Below are 22629 nucleotides of genomic sequence, written 5' to 3' on the forward strand. Positions count from 1 at the left end.
CACTGAATTGTACGGCACAAGAACAAGCCCTTCGGCCTGTGGGTGTGATCTTATAGAGATGTACAAAATCATGAGAAGAATATAGGGTGAATTTTGGGGTCTCTGGGTGGTGCAAGGGAGGAATTAAAAGAACGGTTAAATGGGAAGGTGCCGTGAGAAAGAGAGTGGGTGTTGGCGATGAAAGGGTGAATATCTTTTACAATGTTACAATGTCTGTGCCCTACGATGCCAAGACCATCACTCATCTATCTGCATATAATGCACTTCCCTCCATTCCCTGCATATCCATATGCCTATCCAAAAGTATTTTAAATGCCACTAACATGTCTGCTTCAACCACTACCCGCGGCAGCGAGTTCCAGGCACCCACCATGTTCCGAGTAAAAAAAACTTTCCCCGCACATCTCCATTAAACCTCAAGGCTCTGCCATCTAGTATTTGGGGAAGGAGTGGTGGGGAATGTGGCTGGGTTTACATACGAGGTGAAACTGTAACTTGATCTGTAACTTACAACTACTTGTTATGTCCATGGAGGTGTAGATGTCTGTGTGTCATTACAGCCTTGGGGTTATTGCCAGCAGCCTTAGTGGCAGTATCCGTACACTTTGTTGTTCGTACAAAGCCCAGACCCGTATCCCTTATGAATAACAAGGACTTGTTTAGAGTCTAGATTTTTAGAGATTCAGCGTGGAAACAGACCCATTCACTTATCGAGGCCATGCACACTATTTCGAAGTTATCCCACTTTCTCACCCACTCTCTACACAATGGAGGTAATTTTAGAGGCTCATTAATCTTCAAATCTGTACATCTTTGGGATGTGGGAGGAAATAGGAGCACCTACGGGAGTGATTGTGCAAACTCCACACAGACAGCACCCAAGATCAGGCTCTGTGAGGCAACAGCTCTACCAACTGTGCCACATAATTACTTGGTGTAATACATGTTTCATTGGTGGGTGTTAGTGGCAAGGAGATTTATTGACTTTAATCCAATTTTTTTTCATTTGAAATCTTGTTTTATTGATATTGTACAGGAAAACATACAAATAAACATCACTGCACATATTCCCAAAATGTATTGCTCATGTACAATAAGATATTGCAACTTTCCCTGAAAATATTCACACACAGTTCACAGGTTGTATACAGTACTTCACAGGATATGAGACAAACTTGACAAAATGACTCAAACTGCATTTCAATGTTTATTATATCAGCAGGAGAGCTGGAGGAACAAGATGTGGGACAGCGTTGTAAGTGTAAAGAGCACCAAGGTTAAATTAACATTTCATTTATTTTCAACTTTCAGAGGTAGTATTGTGCTAAGATATTCATGAGGTTGATGTTGGTATGATTCAACCCCATTATACACCCGATGAGATGGATTATATTGATTGAAAATAAAACACAGGGAAGCAGGCCCTTCGGCCCACCGAGTCCATGCCAACACCCGGTCACCCATTCACACTATTCCTATCTACTCCCACGTTCTCATCCACTCCCTACACATTCAGAGCAATTTACAGAGGCCATTTAACCTACAAACCCTCATGTCTTTGGAATGTGGGAGGAAACCAGAGCACCTTTGTGGTTGCAGAAAAAGTATAATGTTATATAAAAATAAATGAAGAACTTTTGATATCTTGGATTTGAGTGATGGAATGGGGAGGCAGAGAATCAACCCATGGAAGTTCAGCAATACAGTGGGAGGAAGTAATCTAGGTTTTGAATGCTAATCCGTCCTGGATTGAGAAGAGCCATGCTTATGCTGATTTAGCACGTGCATGAGGGGAGGGTTGTTGAGGGATGTAGAAGTTTCATAACCCTAATCCTAATGGAAGAATGCAAATCATAAACAAAAATAAACACCAGGACAAATGTAAAGAGAGTCTCCCTGTCACCAACCTCATGTTAATAGAAACATAGAAAATAGGTGCAGGAGGAAGCCATTCGGCCCCTCGAGCCAGCATTCATTGTGATCATGGCTGATCATCCACAATCAGTAACCCGTGCCTGCCTTCTCCCCATATCCGATGATTCCACTAGCCCCAAGAGCTCTATCTAACTCTCTTTTAAATTCATCTAGTGAATTGGCTTCCATAGCCATCTGTGGCAGAGAATTTCACAAATTCACAAGTCTCTGGGTGAAAAGGTTTTTTCTCATCTCAGTTTTAAATGGCCTCCCCTTAATTCTTAGACTGTGGCCCCTGGTTCTGGGTCCCGCCAACATCGGGAACATTTTTCCTGCATCGAGCTTGTCCAGTCCTTTTATAGTTTTATATGTTTCTATAAGATACCCTCTCATCCTTCTAAATTCCAGTGACTACAAGCCCAGTCTTCCCAATCTTTCCTCATATGTTGTCAGCAGTCTAACAGTCTATGGCTTTATGTCCAACCAGTAGTCTTAATACATAACATCCTGTAGTGGGACAAGGTATGCTCACAAGAACGAGGCAATCCTGAACCATGAAATGTTTTCACTCTCCAATGGGAAAAAAATCAAGTGTAAAGAACTCTTTTGGTATCCCAACCAGAATAGATCAACTGGAGTTTACCCAAAATAGACAGAAAGTGCTGGAATAATTCAGCGTGTCAGGCAACATCTTTGGAGAAAAGGAATAATTTGCATTTTGGGTCAGAACACTTCTTACTACCCGAAACGTCACCTGTACCTTTTCTCCAGAGATGCTGCCTAACCCATTGAGTTACTCCAGCACTTTGTGTCTATCTTCGGTCTAAACCAGCATCTGCATTTCCTTCCTATGCATGGAGTTTATCCAATTTAAACTATTTTTTTGTGATACACCCTACAGAGGTGAACGATACGATACAAAGGTTTTTATTTTCTGGAAGAATAGTGGGTTGATGTTCCATTTCCATGTAAATGTGCTACTGTGCAAACAGGATGTGTCTAACAATTGGAATAGACATCAAGAGTTTGAAATCTACTGGTTTTAAGAAATAAAATAATTAGTTGTAGTACAATCAGGTAAAACTTGATGCTTGGGGTAAAAACATATGTCAATTAATTTGATTATTTTTTTTTTCAATTAGTAATCCTATTTAGGTGGTTAACCATTTATCCTGACACTATAAACCAGTAGGGACTACAGTTCATGAACAATGATGATAAAGATTTGTAGCCATCTCCCCAGTTCCTTTGTATTATGGCTGTTTTCTTGGAGAAAGACATTTACTACCTTGTTTAACATCACACATATAACACTATGACTGTTCATGCAATCGTTTGCGACAAACACAAAACCATGCGGACATTGATGGGTAAATATAGAAGCATTGTATACTGTTGATGTCAGCTTTGGTTTGTATTATTGTACTGGGACACTTTGAGCCATAAAACAATGAAAGACCTCCTGCCTAACTAGGCTAGGTAGACATGTATGCAGTATAAGTAACAGAGGCGATATTTAGCACACACTCCAGTGGGCACAGTAATGAGTTACAACAGTCAGCAGCTTTTGAGCAGAAAATGTGCTGAGTTGAAGGTTCTTAAATGGGATGAACATTGAAAGAGCCAAGCGTGGTAAGCACAAAGTATTGCAGGACTTGAAGAAGACATTTAAAAGCAGTCAACGTTCACCATCATAAGACTTGTGAGTGTTCATGTTTCTTCACTCCACAGTATCTGCTGTTGTGCCGCATTTCAGCATGAAAGCGATACCTTTATTGGGTTGAATTCGAACTGGTGACCCGGTGGTGGTATTGGCACTATACTTAAGAGTGAACTGGGAAAGGTGAAAACGGAACCGTCCAAACTTTTGTCGAAGGTCAATTCATCTGCGGAGCAAGACGCGGTGTCCCTTTTACACGAACTGACTGTGTGCGCGAGGGGGTGCATTTCTGTTTCGTAATTCAGTAACTGGTTCAGGAATCCAAAATTTGGAGAAATTGTATTTCTTCGTTCTTTAATGTAGTCAAAGGCTTCCTCTAATCGTAGCTGCTTGCTCTTCATTAGATAGGCCAGGCAGATCGTGGGTGAGCGAGAGATCCCGGCTTCACAGTGGACGAGGACCTTCCCTTCTGTGAGTCTCACGTGATCTGTAAAATAACATAAACTCAATTTAACTCATGGTCAGGTTGTTTTCCAAAACATCTGATTTGTCCGTGAACTCCAGTTAATAGCCCTATCCCACTGTACGAGTTCATTCGAGAGTTCTCCCGAGTTTGCCCTGATTCGAACTCGGAGATTTACGGTAATGGCCGCTCGCAGGTACTCGGGGCTCTCGTGGACATTTTTCAACATGGTGAAAAATCTTTACAAGTCTTCCCGAGCTTACTGCGTTTCCCGAGTACCTGCCGTTAGCGTTACAAGCCACTAAGAGACGTCCCCGATCTCCGACGTACCCGCTACGTTCATTCTACATGCTTACCACGAGTTTGATTTTTTTTTAACTCGGGAGAGCACTTGAATGAACTCATACAGTGGGACAGGGATTTAAAGCGTATTTTCAATTCTCCTGCCTTCTCCCCATAACCCTTGTTACCCTTACTAATACAGAACCTGTCAATCTCCGTTTTAAAAATATCCAATGACTTGGCCTCTACTTGGCAATGAATTCCACGTCAATGGCAATTAATTCCACAGATTCACCACCCTCTGACTAAAGAAATTCCTCCTCATCTCTTTTCTAAAGGTACATCCTTTTATTTTGAGGCCGTGCCCTCAGGTCCTAAATTCTCGCACTAGTGGAATCATCCTCTCCACATCCACTCTATCCAGGCTTTTCACTATTTGGTAAATTTTAACAATTTTACCAACTCCAACCTAGATTCAAATGTCTTAAAAAAAACCATACAGTGTCTTATATCGGAAGACATAAAACCTACAGTCAGTACATACCAATGAAGTCTATTGCTTCCTGGAAATGGGAACTTATATCTGCCGAGGCACTGTCTTCCACTGGGATGAACTTGTAGAGATAATTGCTTGTGAAGTATTCTGCACAGTTACGGGAGACGTTCAGCAAAGCAGTAATGTGGAGGTCATCTAAAAAGTCTGGTCTGGATGCATGGTATGCACTGCCCAGGTACAAATAGGGCAGAATCTCCACAGGTTTCCCCTGGAAATTGAAGAACAAAACACGGTCAACAACACATAGAAAGCTACACAAAAAAATAGAGCATGGCAGCACAAAAACACAAGAGAACTGATTAAGGTGCCTCACAATTATTTTGTCATCTTTTACTTTGTTGTCTTTCCAGTTCACATGGGTTCCCATGGATTTCTTGACCTCTGTGAACACTGGTATCGGTTCATGTTCATCCATTGGAAAGTGGTATTCTCACAAATTATCAAAACACTAAGTGCTGGAGGAACTCACCAGCTAGATAGCGGTCCTGACCTCCCTTCGATCTCGTTGGAGGCCTTCGAACTATCATTAATTGGACTTTACTTTACTCTTAACATTACACCATTTATTCTGCATTTGTACACTGTGGGCGGCTTCATTTTAATCATGTAAAGACATTTCGTTGACTGGATAGCAAGCAACAAAAAAGCTTTGCACTGTACCTCGATACACGTGTTAATAATAATAATAAATAAAACTACAAATGGACAAATGACTTTTCAGGTCAGGTCCCTTCTTCAGTCACTTGTGTTCTCACAAATAATGTAGAAGAAGCATCTCAGCTTAATTGAAAATTTCCTGTGTAGGGAATCTGCTTTCTAAAATGTAAGGACACTAATGTGTTTAGATGTTGGGCCTTGCACCATTCTAAGCTGCTCATTCCCTATCTATGTTCCACAGTGAATTCAATAGGTATTTAATTCAGAATACAAATGGGTGTAAACATTAACCACAGTAACATTGGCATAGGGAAATCAATGCTCCAGAAAAAGGTTTAAAAATCAGAAAAACAAATGGTAAACAATCTCTAGGGGTCACTTTAAGATCTCTATCCTATGATGCCTATAATTAAATGAACAGTCAGAGCTAACAAAGAGACACCAGCCACATCTAATCATATCCTGTTAAAGTGGTGGACCGTCTTATTTGCGTGGGCACATGCAAGCTAATATCATTAAGCATAAGTGACCCACTGTGATGATCTGTCTAGCTGGGCAGAACAATGAGACGCAGGATTAAATTATTCATTTCGGATATTTATATGGATGAGTTTTTGTACAAATTTAGTTTAATTATTGGAACTCAAGCACTTCACTATTTATGTAATGTTTGCACTTATTCCTCTCTGCCTTCTTGCTGCTACCCACTTCCTGCAGTGTTTTTAGCAGCTCTTACTCTCAAGCCATTTACACAACTGCAGATACCGGATCTTTTGAATCTGAGAATCGTACAATGACGCAGAAAGCATACCGCTCAATTTGCTGTGCTGAATGAGAGGTGCAATTGCAATTTTCTGTATATTGTTAGTCACACAGTCACAGTCATGGGTGAACCAGAAACCAGGTTCATACGTATAGGAAAGAAAAAAACCAAAGTAGAAATCTCACTGGGCCATTATTTTCTGATGCTGATCATATTGTAGATATGTTTGAGCAAATGCTTTATCTACCCACTAGAAAGCAAGTGAAATTAAAAGATATTTTTTGATGAAGGAGTGTGCTGATGGCACATATAACAGTTTCCTCCTGCCATGAATGATGTTTCTTATTTTAAATGGCCCTGTCTCCATAGATTTAGATGTATCTGGGGTCCAAATGGCATCCATCATATGACTCTTCATCAGATCTCTACTTAAAAACTAAAATCCCGTCTTCTTAGCTGTTCAATCAGTGGTCTGGCGTCTGGAGTGATACCAGAAGATGGATGGGGGCGAAAGAACTGGCAGATGCTGCAATCTTGAGCTAAACACAAACCGAAGGAGCAATTCAGTGGGCCACGCAGCATCTGTGAACGGAATGGATAGGCGACCTTTCGGGTCAGAACCAGACTGATTACAGTGAGAGCGAGAAAGTTGGAAAAGAGTGGGGGGGGGGATGATAAAAGCCGGTACCCGATAGTTGAGTACAGGTGAGGGAGGGTTTAATTGTCAGATGGGTGGATAAAGGCTAGAGATGAAAAAGAGACTAAAGGAGAGAAGAGGATTGAAATGTAAAGCCAGATCAAGGGATAGAGCTGTAGGGAGGAGAGGGAGAGGGGCGAAAGAATAGCACGATAGTGGGAGAAATAAGTGCGCACCAAGATGAGGTCACAGGAAAGAGGGAGCGCAAGGAGTGGATGTTATTTAAAAACGGAGAATTCAATATTGAGGACAAATAAGAATAGTTGGGCATCCATATCGCTCAATCTTTAATAATTTAAAAGGAGCAATAGGTACCTCTCTTAAAAAATATCATAGCCCCAATCATGAATTTAAAAGAAGTTTTTATGATTACATGCTTAACATTATAATCATTTTCTGCCTAGACAGGACAATTAAAACAGTAAATAGCTGAGAGAAACATTCCTTTTATTTCAAATCATCAAGGAGTGCCATAGCTGGAGGTAAGAGTTTTAAATGACATGCACAATATGCCATGCAGCTCAGCCTCGAAATGCAACTAGGATAACTGCCTGAAAGAATGTAGCGTTAAAAATAATTGGTCTCAGAAATTAGCTGCTCTTTTGTTTACGAGGTCTGTTAATATTCTCTGTCATTTTGACTGCGGGTGGAGGTGTGCTCCGTTTTTACAAAGAGCAATTAGGTTTTGAATTCTCAAGTGGAAAAAGTTTTCTACTTCCGCTATTGGCAACACTCCAGTGATTTTCATTAGCCTCATGAGTTCCAGTTTGATCTCCAGTTAAAGGCAATCATTCTGTTCCCGGATTCCTTCCAGTTAACTGTGGGACTGCTTTGGAGTGACATCAGGAAGTCCGGCGAAAAATTTAGGAAATGACCGAGGAATGGTTTATTGCCTTAAGTTGATTATGATATTAAATATTAATTTAATTGTAAACTAATCAGAGGCAAATGTATGCCAACATTACTTTAAATGTTGACGTCGTTATGGGTTTGTTCCACTGGTATTAACTCAATTATGATCATGGGACTCCACAATATCCGGTCTGGAGACAGGAGTAACCAGATTATCAGTAAATGCATTTGCTCAGTCGAAATGGTTGAAGGAACGTTTTCCCTCTCACCCACCCATTGCCCTGAAGAACACCTATTGCCCCCACCTGTGGCAGAGTACACAGATCCCATATTGATCCCACCAGCCACCTCAGAACCCATAGAACTGGAGTGAAAACCAAACAAAATCCAGAAAAGTAGAGCAGTAAAACATATTTGGGGCCGTGTTAAGACAATGGTGTCTTTCATAAGCAATATTAATTTCTTATGCTGTCAACAAATTGTGATCTAAATGATCAATTATTGGAGACTGAATGTTATTTTCATTGGTCTCGTGCATTCTGATTTGACTTCCAGTTGATGTTATGATTAAAGTTCAATATCCCCTCAAAATTAGCCATGGAGCCTCCTTTATGGGTGCCGGGTAAGATATCACCCGGGATTGTTTAGTATTATCAATCGCCAAAGTGATGGAAATGTTGTTGGCAATGCTATCAAGAGTGACTTGCCAATAACCAGCTCACTGTTGCTACTTTGGGTTACATCTGGATCACTTTCTCCCAGACCCCATAATTGGCTTGGTCCAAACATGGTCCAAAAAGATGAATACTAGACATGAGGTGAGGATGATGGCTTTTGACATCAATGCAGCAAATTACTGAAGTCAAAGGCCATCAAGTAGAAAACACTTGGATGGTTGGAGTCATAGTTTGCATGGATTGTGGTTGATCATCCCAACTTCAGGATAGTGTTTATGCCCAACTAACTTCAGGTGCTTCATCAATGACCTTCCTTCCACCAGAAGGTCAAATGTACGCTTATGAAGGCAAATCCTTCAATTCCAAATGCAACTCTTTAGCAAAAGAATGCAGCCCAGCAAGACTAAACAACATTCAGGAATAATGTGATAGATGACAGATAATGACCATTGCCAACTTAAGAGAGCCTAGCATCTACAATTAATGTTTATGACCATTCACTTTCCAAGTCCATTTCCACCAACAACCTCCTGTGTGTGTGTGTGTGTGTGTGTGTGTATTGACCAGAAACTCAAATACACCAAATGCAAGCACTGTGGTTACAAGAGTAGGTCGGACTGGCTGAGAGTAGGCTGAGAACTTATGAACATTTACTTATTCACTACCTACGAAGCAAAAGTCAGAAGAGGATGGAATATTCTTAACCTGCCCTGATGAGTGCAGCTCCAACAAAACGCAAGAACCTCGACACCATCCAGGTCAAGGCCGCCTGATTGACCGGTGGCCTATTTCACCTCTCCACGCATTCTTTCCCCGTCACCGCTGCACAACAGCCACTGTGCTGCAATTACTTGCCTAGACTACTCCAACAGCGGCTCACATGCCCATGATTACTACTTACAAGAAGGACAAGAGCAATGAGTCCATGTGAATAACTCCATCCACATGTTTGGACACAATCCTTACTTGGAAATACATTACGGGTTCTTTACCGTCTTTCAGTCTTAACCCTGGAACTCCATTCCCAACAGGACTGTGGGAGTTGCTTCACCCACAGACTGCAGTGGTTTACGAAGGTTCCAACCCACTCTTTCATTATCAAGAACAATGTGGATGGGTAGTAAACGCTACCCTGAGCTGCAATATCCAGATATCAGAGAAAATAATTCATACGAAATAAAAGTTGAGACTTATCACAAATTGTCTTGCAAGATTTTGGTCTGTTTTAAGGCAAATCATTTGTTAATTCAGACTAAATTGTTTGTTTAAGCAGAGCTGTTCAAACATCCGCTTCCACCTTGCTGCATTGTAGATATTACAGGGATATAACCTGTTTTGCAAAGCAGATGCAAAATAGGGAAGACAAATGAAACAAGTAAACCCATAAAATAGTATATGCTAAAGCTCTCAGGAAATAGGAATTAGGTTCTTTAATAAAAAAACACCACGCCACATTACTGATCCGCTGGGTTTTTGATTCAAGAAGCGCTGGTTTTTGGTATAGTGTACGTTTATATGTGCCCGATTGTGATGGATGATGTCATGCTGTGATGGCAATTACCCACAGTGGCTTTTGAAAAACAACTACATCTGATGCCGTTTCCTCTTTTGTGACATTTTTCTAAGGAAATGCGCCCTAAAGTCAGCCCGTTACCTCAGCAAAGTAGTGCTTATTCTATAGCTGCACGCACCTGATCGTAGGCTGGTCTGCAATTGCCACAGGGCTTCTCAGGTTGGTTTGCATCAGGTTCTGCAACCTCTTGCAGACTGGAATAGTTCAAGGTCGGCTTTGTCTCAATGCAACACTCTGGGTACAGGGAGTGAAAGTCTTCATATCCCCCTACAAACAAAGATCAAAGGAGAAAACATAAGTTTGAATGCTTCCATTTGCTCTTTAAAAATACTTTCTTTCTCAATTTCACGCTTAAGAAAGCATTGATATTATGAGGGTTAATATCCATGTCTTTTACATTTAAATCGTTTCAAACAACACTGCTCACCAAGTCAAAAATGGCAAATTCCATAAAATACATTACAGGATAAGTAGGAGACTTTACGTCACATCTGCTGAACACAATATTACAAACAAGAAAACAGATGATTGAATTCACAGAATATAAGAAAATAAAGTATAAATTCCGACTTAGGTGGGGGGCATTGAAGAGCACCGGAAACTAATAATGGGATAAGGCACTTGACTGAGGAAAGTATAACTGTGTGAAAAGCATTATCATTACTGTCCCTCGCATTAGTCCATTTTAACGTTACTACAGTTGCGTTTTTGCAGAGCTTTTAAAAAGCTAAACCATCCTCAGGTGCATTACAACAGCAAATACAAAACTGAGCCTCACAATATAAAACACCACCAATACAAGAGCTGAGAGCAAAGCATTTAGTGTCAAATGGAACAAGTTAACTGAAATAGGCAACATAATTTTGAAAATGTATTAAATAATCAAGCTTTTGCTAATAAAACATGCAATGAAGGATTTTAAAATGGGTTGGGAAGGAATCATCGACAGAGGTGCCCCGAGCCCGTTTTAAAATGAACATTAAAGTCTCACTGTGAGAAATGGTGCAATAAATTCAAGCCATCAACCCCAACATCTCTGTAGGTTTAACCATTGACCATCTTAATTGATGGAAAGGCTTGATTGGCACAATGTGTAAAACACACACTTTCTGGTAAAGATACTTATCAAATCTTTTATTAGCATGTTTTGTTTTAATTTATTTCGGAATAAGCAGGTATTGTATTAAATACCTGAACATAACAATTTAAGATAGATACAATGTGCTGGAGTAGCTAAGCGGGTGAGGCAGCGTTTCTGGAGAAAAAGGACGGGTGATGTTTTGTGTCGGGACACTTCTTCAGATACGGTGCGACCCGAAACGTCACCCATCCTTTTTCTCCAGTGATGCTGCCCGACCCGCTGAGTTACTCCAGCACTTTGTGTCTGTTTTCAGTAGAAACCAGCATCTGCAGTTCCTTTCTGCACATAAATATTTAATGTTGATCCAACATTCTGATTATTAACCTCGGCTGTGAGGAGTTTTTTTTAAAAGTCTTCCTGTGAATGATTCAGTTTTTACGAGCTAACAACTTTGCCAGTTTGAATGAAATAAAATTGCCTTCAAGTAAATTTCAAACAGTTCTTAATTATCTCTTCATGCCAACTGCTGTGACACATTCAGTACATGATACACACCCCACAAATTTACAGAGAAATCACATTGTCACAGTCATACAACATGGAAACAGACCCTTCGGCCCAACTTGCCCAAACCAACCAACATGTCCCATCTCCACTAGTTCCACCTGCCTTCTAAACCTGTACTATTCATATACCTGTCTAAATATTTTTTAAACGTTGAGATAGTCCCTGCCTCAACTACCTCCTCTGGTAGCTCGTTCATACGCCCACCATCCTTTGTGCAAAAACATTACCCCTCAGATTCCCAATAAATCTTTTCCCCTTCACCTTAAACTTATGTCCTCTGGTTCTTGATTCCCCTACTATTCCTCTCATGATTTTATACACATCTATAATATTACCTCTTATCCTCCTACGCTCCAAGGAATAGAGTCCCAACCTGCTCAATCTCTCCCTATAGCTCAGACTCTCGAGTCCTGGCAACATCCTCGCAAATCTTCTCTGTACCCTTTCCAACTTGGCAACATCTTTCCTATAACATGGCGCCCAGAATAGAACACAACACTCTAAATGCAGTCTCACCAACATCTTATATAACTGCAACATGACCTTACAACTTCTATACTCAACACTCTGACTGATAAAAGCCAATGTGCCAATAGCCTTTTTGACTTCTGCCGCACAACAATCTCTCTCATATTTGGCTCCCAGGTAGGATTTTTTTCCTGGAGAGTCTGTGGAATAAACACCAGAATGGGTACTTTTCCAAGATCAGTCTGGATTGTTAGACTAAAACTAGATCACTATTTTTCAAAATAAAAGAATGAGCGATGTAAAGAATATGGACAGCACTGCTTGATTTAAAAAAATTAGAATGGAGATGAAGAGGAATTCATTTAGTTAGGTGATGATCTGTGGAATTCATTGCCACAGGCAGTTGTGGAGGCCAAGTCAATGGATATTTTTATGGAAGAGATTAACAGATTCTTGATTAGTATGGGTGTTAGGGGTTAAGGGAAGAAGGCAGGAGAATGGGGTTTAGAGGGAAAGGTAGATTGGCCACAATTGAATGGTGGAGTTGACTTGATGCGCTGAATGGCCCAAGTCAGCTCCTAGAATTTATGAATTAATGCACTAATCCCTCCCGGGCTAAGGGAAGGATTTAATTGCTTCTTAATACTACTGAGAATAATTACCCTGGAGTATATGGATGGGCAATGTTTTGAGTCGGGAATTTATTTTTCAGTCTGACCACATCCTCTTTGTGCTGCCTGACACTGACTCCAGCACTTTGTTTTTTTTGTAAACCAGCATCTGCAGTCCCTTGGTCTCCAGAGAATAATTGCTCATGAGCATTTGGGTGAGTGGGCGGGATGGCTCATTTTTTCTGCTCTCGGTTTTTGCCTGTTGTCTGGTATCATTAGTCGGCCCACCTCTTTATCAGATTTGGATATCAATGATTATAGTTGAACAAAATGTCCCTTTGCTTTACAAAGGGCTCTCAAACCAGCCACAGTCCACTAATATGAATATGTGGTGTTCATTTTCACCATACAGCAATTGGGAAGGTGGAACCCACCTGATCATCCTTTCAGTCAAGAAACAATATACTTCATTCAAGCTACAATCATGTCCTGCAGTGGTGACTGACAGTAGCTACCATTAACTGCTTGATTCACCCTCTGGTATCATATCTTTGCTGATAGACGGAAGCTGGCTCTGCCGTTGAGGGAAGCTATATCTGCCGTTGAGGGGAAATACTGTTAACTTTACTGTTCATTTGGTGATCTCAACGCCCACATATACCCTCCCCTTAATCCATTCTTTCCCCCATATTGTCAGATAAGAAGATAGACGCAAAGTGCCGGAGTAACCCAGCGGGTGAGGCAGTTTCTCTGGCGAACAAGGATGGGTGACGTTTCGGGTCGGACAGATTAGTTCATTTTTGACAATAGTAATGTTTCAACCATTTAAGGAGTACAACGATACTAGATCTGCCAATGCATGTCTGAAGGAAGGGGTCCCGAGTCAGGACCCCTTCCTTCAGACATGCATTGGCAGATCTAGTATCGTTGTACTCCTTAAATGGTTGAAACATCTCCTATTGTCAAAAATGAACTAATCTGACTTTTCTTTCCGTCGATTTTAGTTGAACAAAAGTCACTTCACTCGTGACTACAATTACGTCTATTGCGCTGTGAAATATATTTGATGCAAGTTGAAATGTCCTGGCGCGGACGCAATAATCTGTGCATTTCTAGATTGATGTGAATCAGATCCGTTCATACAATAGAGACACAAAATACTGCAGTGGGTGGTATCTTGAACAAAACACTGAGATCTAGAGGAACTCAGCGGGTCAGGCAGCATCTGTGTAGATGGGCAGGCGACGTGTGCAGGAAGGAACTGCAGATGCTGGTTTAAACCGAAGGTAGACACAAAATGCTGGAGAAACTCGGTGAGACAGGCAGCATCTCTGGAGAGAAGGAATGGGTGACGTTTCGGGTCGAGACCCAGTCTGAAGAATAGTCTCGACCCGAAACCCTGTCCCGCTGAGTTACTCCAGCATTGTGTGTCTATCTTTGGACAGACGACGTTTCGGGTAGGGAACCTTTGTCTGAAGAAACCTCGTCTGTCCATTTCCCTCCACAGATGCTGCCCGCGAATTCCTCCAGCATTTTTTGTTGATGTCTATGCAATAGACAAGGGTGTAGGAAGGAACTGCAGATGCTGGTTTATACTGAAGATAGACACAAGATAGAATTCAGGCAGCATCTCCGGCGAAAAGGAATAGGCGACGTTTCTGAAGAACGGTTCCTGAAACATCACCTATTCTATTTCTCCGGAGATGCTGCATGGCCAACTGAGTTAATCCCGCACTTTGTGTCTATCTTTCGTAACAGATAAGCATGTTTCGTTGTAGCCAGAAGCATATGGGTTAGGCGGCCTTCAATCCATGATGCTGGATGGTTTCTTACCAAAACGACACAGAAGTATTCTCAGTGCACACATTTCTTCCTAAATCCCTGCATCATCTCCTCCCACCCATTCGCTCTCCCCCGCTCTCTTCCCATTAGCCTTGATGCATGGAGAAACTGGGCCAAGAGAAATGGATACGGGCAGGGTGAGTGGGCATGGGAGGAGGGAATGAGTGATGTTTTGGGTGCGACTCGCCATGCGTGGATTTGGTTTGGAGTTGACGTCAACAGTCACACCTGAAACATGTATTCCGGTTTTTGCTCAGCTTGTGACGAATTTACTGTAAGTGGCCCGCCTTTCCCGACTTGCTACCATTCCACAAGAATTCCTTTCGGGCACTTACACGAATAAATAACTACCCCGTCATCAGATTCACCATATGCTCAATTGTACATCATTTTCGACCCCGACACGCGTTGCATCCTCCAACAGTGTTCTCCAGTTAATGTCCCAAACATCCTAGTGTAAAAATCACACCACACAATTGTACCAACGCTTATCTTATGTGCACAAACTCAGCCGCTAAAAAAGGCCAGAGGGGAAAAAAATCTCTGGGTAGAAGGAATTGGTGACGTTTCGGGTCGAGACCCTTCTCTCGACCCGAAATGTCACCCATTCCTTCTATCCAGAGCTGCGACCTGACCCGCAGAGTTACTTCAGCATTTTGAGTCTATCTTCGGTGTAAACCAGCATCTGCAGTTCCTTCCCACAAAAAAACATCTCTATCAGGTGATGTTTCGGGTCGAGACCCTTCTTCAGAATAGGTCTCGACCCGAAACGTCACCTATTCCTTTTCTCCAGAGATGCCGCCTGACCAGCTGAGTTACTCCAGCATTTTGTGTTGATCTTCAGTGTAAACCAGCATCTGCAGTTCCTTCCTGAACATAATTCTCTATCAATTCGCTGAGCATCGTGACGCCAAAACGATGCAATCTCACACAGTCGGAAAGGGATTTGCCTCGCCAAGGTAAACATCGATTTAAAAGGCAACAAGGGCATTCCTTATGGCTTTACAAGTTTATGGGCAGTTTGAGAAACAATATCGGAAATAATATAATTCCAAACATTGAGCTGATTATTTCAAGATTCATTCCAAGAACATGCACATACGTAACCCGAAGCTGCAGCGATGCCTGCCTGCCTGCCTCTACAGTACTAACCTGATTTATCCTAGAGATTTGGGAAGTGGTGGTGGCGGTAAGGGGTGGGGATGTGGGGGTCGAGATTGAATTAAATACATTTCTTGTATCAAACTGCAGAAATCCCCGCCGCTTTAAAATATCGAATGTTCGAACGATTTGCATCCCAATCTCACCTTTCAGGAAATAGATTTTGGCTGTTGAGATGACAGCAGTTAGCGTGTTTAACACGCTCTGTGCCGTGCTATCCTTGCTCAGCCTCTGCCTCTGCGAAGTTCTCTCGTCCAGTATCACCACGGTCGACACCCTGCCTTCTCGCAGCCGGGCTCTAGCTCTCTCGTCCGGGATGATGAACTGTAGCGGGATCGGGCCACCTCTCGACCTTCGCACCACCACCGAATTCAGGTTCACGCTGTGCGAGCCGTGAACGTGGGACGCGGCGAAGGATAGAAACGGTCTACAATCCAGAATCAAGCTTCTACCCCTTTGTTTGCGAATAAATTTTTTCAAGCGCTGGCTGTCGATCGCTGAGACTGTCATGATTGAATATATATTATATCATATATTTAAAGACAAACTTTGTCCCCGAGTTCAGATTCTGAAAGTACGAGGATATATGGTTAAACCACGGAGAAAGCGCGTCTGTCCTCCGTGGACTGAAACTAATCAAGGTTCTGAGAAGGGTGATTTCCCCTCTAGTAGCATTTATAAGTGGGGAACTGCCGGTGCGACGTAAATGCCCATATATGGGGTGTGACGTCAAGTGCCATCCATATACGGAATACGACGTGGTAGGATTTCCATATTTGGATCCAAGGTTGACGCCCACCGACCTCCCCCGCACAAAGCGACCTCTCAGTCATGGGGGTTGGGTTGGGTGGAGGTGGGGGTGGGGACTTACTCACTAGACATTAGTCAAAGCCTGATACTGAGAAAATAAAATCACATTAAAAAAATGCGCGTGCATGTGCCAAATATCTGTTTGCATCAGAATCAGCTCATCACCCACAATGACAAGACTTGGATGAAGTAGCCATGGTTCGCATTATCACTGCTGGTCAACGGTTTTATTGCTCCCGGTCGCTAACCATTTAACTCCCATTCCCATTCTGACCTTTCTGTAGTAACAAGGAACTGCAGATGCCTGTTTAATTTTGTTTTTAAAAGGGCACAAAGTGCTGGAGTAACTCAGAGGGCCATGCAACATCTCTGGAAAATAGGGACCGGTGACTTTTCGGCTCGGCACCCTTCTTCAGACTGACTAAAGGTCCCGAACCGAACCATGTTCCCAGAGATGCTGCCTGACCGGCTGAGTTACTCCAGCACTTTGTGCGTGACTTTTCTGTCCCAGGCCTCCTCCATTGCCAGAGAGAAGCCACATGCAAACTTGAGGTACAGAACTTCATATTCCGTTTCGGTAGATTACAGCCCAATTATATTAACATTAAATGTTCCACTTTTAGATAAGAACCACCCCCTTCCCTGCCCTCCCTCCCCCCCCTGTGACACCCCACCACACTCACTGTGCTTTCACTTCCTTCACTATCCCGGCGACATTTTTTCGTCACTTCTCTCCTTCCCCATCTCTGTTCCTTCGTTCTCTCTCCCCCCTTTTCCCTCTCCCCGACTCCTTCCACCAACATTCCTGCCGCTGGCTTTACATTTCACTCCTCTTTCACTCTTCTCCTTATCTGACAAAGAAGACGGAAGGGTGGGAGGGTGATGAGTGGAAAGAAGAAGCGGAGGAAGGGAAGGGAACAGGGTCATGGTGCGGGAGGGGGAGTGGAAAAAAGATGCGGGGAGAAAACCTGGGTCGATGAGAAGGTGGGGGGGGAGGGGGGGGAGGAGGGGGTGGGGGGTGGGTGGGGGGGGGGGGGGGGGAGGGGGTGGGGGGGGGGGAGGGGGTGGGGGGGGGGGGGAGGGGGAGGGGGGGGGGAGGGGAATTATGTGACATTGAGAACTCAATGGTGAATCCGTTGGGTTGTAGGTTTCTGTTTGTGCATGGTCTCCCTCTGCCATTGGAGGAGGCCAGGGACATGTAGGGTGATACAGTCACAACAAGTGGAATTAAAAAGGCTCGCAACCAAGAACTCCAACTGGCCCCACTTTTAGGACTAAAAGAACAGCACGCCATATTTGGATTGATATGAGGAAAAACATTCACTCAAAAGGTGTTGACATTTTGAAATGTTCCACCCCAGCAGTCGGTGCTCATTCAATCATTCGGCCCATGGATTTCTGAGTATTCTGGATATAGAACATAGAACAGTACAGAGGAGAGGGCCCAGCTCACAATGCCAGTGCCGAACATGATGCTATGTTAAACTCATCTCTTCTGCCTGAACGTGATCCATGCATATCCATGTGTCTATCCAAAAGCCTCTCAAATGCCACTACCACCACCCCTGGCAATATGTTGCAGGCACAAACCGCCTTCTGTGTAAAAAAAACGTGCCCTGCACGTCCCCTTTAAACTTTGCCCCTTGCACTTTAAATCCCTCTAATGCCCTGTAATATTTGACATATAGTGCTGGTTAAAGAAGCTGAGATAGAAGATCTACTGTAATTTGGTAGAATAGTGGAGCATTAGAGGGCATGTAGTACTTAGAGGGCTTAGTACTTGATGGCCCATTCCCACCTAACTTTGACCACTGTGGTTTCAGAGCAGTCCGGGTTAATAGTGTTCTCATTCATTGCACTGGTGGTCTCAGGTCCTTCCCCTTCTAGCTGTAGAAAACGGGAAATAAAACTTATGGGCAGTGCAGCTTAGTGGAATTCTGGACAGAAGATAACATCAAATAAAATGTCTCCAATAAATTTGGAATGTAGAAGAGAATTGTCAGAGATGATTTGTTATGACAGTAAGGATAGTGCTAATGTATGGGGTGATTGTGGTCACTTCTGACTCGGTGAGCCGAAGGGACATAGACATAAAAAATAGGTGCAGTAGGCCATTTGGCCCTTTGAGCCATGATCAATATGATCATGGCTGATCATCCATAATCAGTACCCCGTTCTGGCTTTTTCTTCCCATATTCCTTGATTCCCTTAGGCCTAAGAGCTAAATCTAACTCTTTCTTGAAAACAGCCTGTTTCCACGCTGTATTTCTAAACTAAACAAAGTCTCAATGATTTAGTGATGTGACATTGTTTATTTTACATTATAATGAGAAGATCAATTATATTGGGTGAAATAAATTAGTGGAATTATACACAAGTCTATTTGACAATAAAACTAATTTACTGATTCACATCAATTCAATCTAATCGGTTGTTTGTTTGGCCTTTCATCAGCAACAAAGCAGGACAGGACCCTTAATCACCTACCCATTTTCTCCAGAGTTGCTGACTGACCCACTGTGTCACTCCAGCACTTTGTGTTTTACACTAATATCTAAATTAGTTTACAACACTGTACTGTGTCATATCCCTGGGCAACTCAATCATTTATGCTGGTGAAAGGCCACATGAGACAACAAGAACATCTGATGCTTGAAACAAATTCTGGAGAAACTCAAACAGCTGAGGACAAGCAGATATCGAAAGCAAGCCCAAATTTGTTAACTCACTTAACCAAAGGTGTAGCAAGTAGGTTAGTAAATAAAATGGTGGGTGACCACAACAAAACAACCAGATAAAATTACCAGTTAGTTAACAGACATGCGGTAGTTCACTAATAAACTGACACTAATTGACACCCTGCACAATGCATGGTGTATTATGAAAGCAAAATGCAGTGTAACTAAAGATAAGTGAAATAGGAAACTGGCTTTACAAGAAGGAAGTGGTGAAAATTTACATAATGCCATTGGATGCAATGGAACTTTTCCGAGTAACTACTAGCTAGAAAAACAAAACAATGTTGTCACAGGCTGTTCCTGGGCGTTTCAGTTGCTTAGCTTGTCCAGGCCTCAGTGTAATGATTCTTCCTTAAGCGAACATCGTAAATACCTCCAAATAATGGAATAAATACTATTAATACCAAGAAAGATGTCAGTATGGCCAAGGCACATTGTTGATAAAGCCACACCCAACTGATAATTGCTTTCCTCGTGTAGATGCTGATTCACCTCTAATGAATTTTCAGCATTCTCTTACACATCATTGATATTTGTGTTGCGCGGCAACATGTTCTGAGAAACCTTTTGCATTTCAGAGGCACAGTCAGAGCAAATGTATGAATAATGGTGCCTAAATGACCTTGGCCTGATTCAACAGATATGACTGCAGCAAGGCAAGTTTTGAGTAGAACTAAACAGTTTTGATAATTGCTGCATATATTCAGTGAACCTTTTGGTTCATTGACTCAGATGTGCTGATTATATGAAAATCGCATAGAATGACCAATCTGTTGGTGATCGAGAAACTCAACGGGTGAGGCAGCATCGATGGAGAGAAGGAATAGGCAATGTTTTGGTTCGAGACCTCTTCGGACTCAGTCTGAAGAAGGGTCTCGACCCGAAACGTCGCCTATTCTTTTTATCCATAGATGCTGCCTCACCTGATGAGTTTCTCCAGCACTTTTGTCTACCTGCAAAACTTACAAAATTCTTAAGGGGTTGGACAGGCTAGATGCAAGAAGATTATTCCTGATTTTGGGGAAGTCCAGAACAAGGCATCACAGTTTAAGGATAAGGGGGAAGTCTTTTAGGACCGAGATGAGAAAAACATTTTTTACACAGAGAGTGGTGAATCTGTGGAATTCTGTGCCACAGAATGTAGTTGAGGCCAGTTCATTGGCTATATTTAAGAGGGAGTTAGATGTGGCCCTTGTGGCTAAAGGGATCAGGGGGTATGGAGAGAAGGCAGGTACAGGATACTGAGTTGAATGATCATCCATGATCATATTGAATCGAAGGGCTGAATGGCCTACTCCTGCACCTATTTTCTATGTTTCTATGTTTCTATGTTATCTTCGATTTTTCCAGCATCTGCAGTTCATAGAAACATAGAAACATAGAAATTAGGTGCAGGAGTAGGCCATTCGGCCCTTAGAGCCTGCACCGCCATTCAATATGATCATGGCTGATCATCCAACTCAGTATCCCGTACCTGCCTTCTCTCCATACCCTCTGATCCCCTTAGCCACAAGGGGCACATCTAACTCCCTCTTAAATATAGCCAATGAACTGGCCTCGACTACCCTCTGTGGCAGGGAGTTCCAGAGATTCACCACTCTCTGTGTGAAAAAAGTTCTTCTCATCTCGGTTTTAAAGGATTTCCCCCTTATCCTTAAGCTGTGACCCCTTGTCCTGGACTTCCCCAACATCGGGAGCAATCTTCCTGCATCTAGCCTGTCCAACCCCTTAAGAATTTTGTAAGTTTCTATAAGATCCCCTCTCAATCTCCTAAATTCTAGAGAGTATAAACCTAGTCTATCCAGTCTTTCTTCATAAGACAGTCCTGACATCCCAGGAATCAGTCTGGTGAACCTTCTCTGCACTCTCTCTATGGCAATAATGTCCTTCCTCAGATTTGGAGACCAAAACTGTACGCAATACTCCAGGTGTGGTCTCACCAAGACCCTGTACAACTGCAGTAGAACCTCCCTGCTCCTATACTCAAATCCTTTTGCTATGAAAGCTAACATACCATTCGCTTTCTTCACTGCCTGCTGCACCTGCATGCCCACTTTCAATGACTGGTGTACCATGACACCCAGGTCTCGCTGCTTCTCCCCTTTTCCTAGTCGGCCACCATTTAGATAATATTCTGCTTTCCTGTTTTTGCCACCAAAATGGATAACCTCACATTTATCCACATTATACTGCATCTGCCAAACATTTGCCCACTCACCCAGCCTATCCAAGTCACCTTGCAGTCTCCTAGCATCCTCTTCACAGCTAACACTGCCCCCCAGCTTAGTGTCATCCGCAAACTTGGAGATATTGCCTTCAATTCCCTCATCCAGATCATTAATATATATTGTAAATAGCTGGGGTCCCAGCATTGAGCCTTGCGGTACCCCACTAGTCACTGCCTGCCATTGTGAAAAGGACCCGTTTACTCCTACTCTTTGCTACCTGTTTGTCAGCCAGTTCTCTATCCACATCAATACTGAACCCCCAATGCCGTGTGCTTTAAGTTTGTAAACTAATCTCTTATGTGGGACCTTGTCGAAAGCCTTCTGGAAGTCCAGATACACCACATCCACTGGTTCTCCCCTATCCACGCTACTAGTTACATCCTCGAAAAATTCTATAAGATTCGTCAGACATGATTTACCTTTTGTAAATCCATGCTGACTTTGTCCAATGATTTCACCACTTTCCAAATGTGCTGCTATCCCATCTTTAATAACTGACTCTAGCAGTTTCCCCACTACCGATGTTAGACTAACTGGTCTGTAATTCCCCGTTTTCTCTCTCCCTCCCTTCTTAAAAAGTGGGGTTACGTTTGCTACCCGCCAATCCTCAGGAACTACTCCAGAATCTAAAGGGTTTTGAAAGATTATTACTAATGCATCCACTATTTCTGGAGCTACTTCCTTAAGTACTCTGGGATGCAGCCTATCTGGCCCTGGGGATTTATCAGCCTTTAATCCATTTAATTTACCCAACACCACTTCCCGGCTAACCTGGATTTCACTCAATTCCTCCAACTCCTTTGACCCGCGGTCCCCTGCTATTTCCGGCAGATTATTTATGTCTTCCTTAGTGAAGACGGAACCAAAGTAGTTATTCAATTGGTCCGCCATATCCTTGTTCCCCATGATCAACTCACCTGTTTCTGACTGCAAGGGACCTACATTTGTTTTAACTAATCTCTTTCTTTTCTCATATTTCTTAAACAATCTGTTGGTGATGGTGCTTAGCATTTAAACTACAATCTCTAC

At 42.5% G+C, this 22629-nt stretch overlaps 1 protein-coding gene across 1 annotated transcript; it reads right to left on the minus strand.

Annotated features, from left to right (window-relative positions):
- Positions 1 to 995: 995 nt before the first annotated feature.
- Positions 996 to 16477, minus strand: dusp5 (dual specificity phosphatase 5). The gene is made up of 4 exons (XM_033033993.1): positions 15971 to 16477; positions 10213 to 10361; positions 4864 to 5083; positions 996 to 4061 (listed from the first exon to the last, which is right to left on the minus strand). The coding sequence occupies exons 1-4, from the start codon at positions 16332 to 16334 to the stop codon at positions 3667 to 3669; spliced, it is 1128 nt and encodes a 375-aa protein (XP_032889884.1). The 5' UTR covers positions 16335 to 16477; the 3' UTR covers positions 996 to 3666.
- Positions 16478 to 22629: the final 6152 nt, after the last annotated feature.

The sequence above is a fragment of the Amblyraja radiata genome, chromosome 15, assembly GCF_010909765.2.
Source record: "Amblyraja radiata isolate CabotCenter1 chromosome 15, sAmbRad1.1.pri, whole genome shotgun sequence".
Taxonomy (NCBI): Eukaryota; Metazoa; Chordata; class Chondrichthyes; order Rajiformes; family Rajidae; genus Amblyraja; species Amblyraja radiata.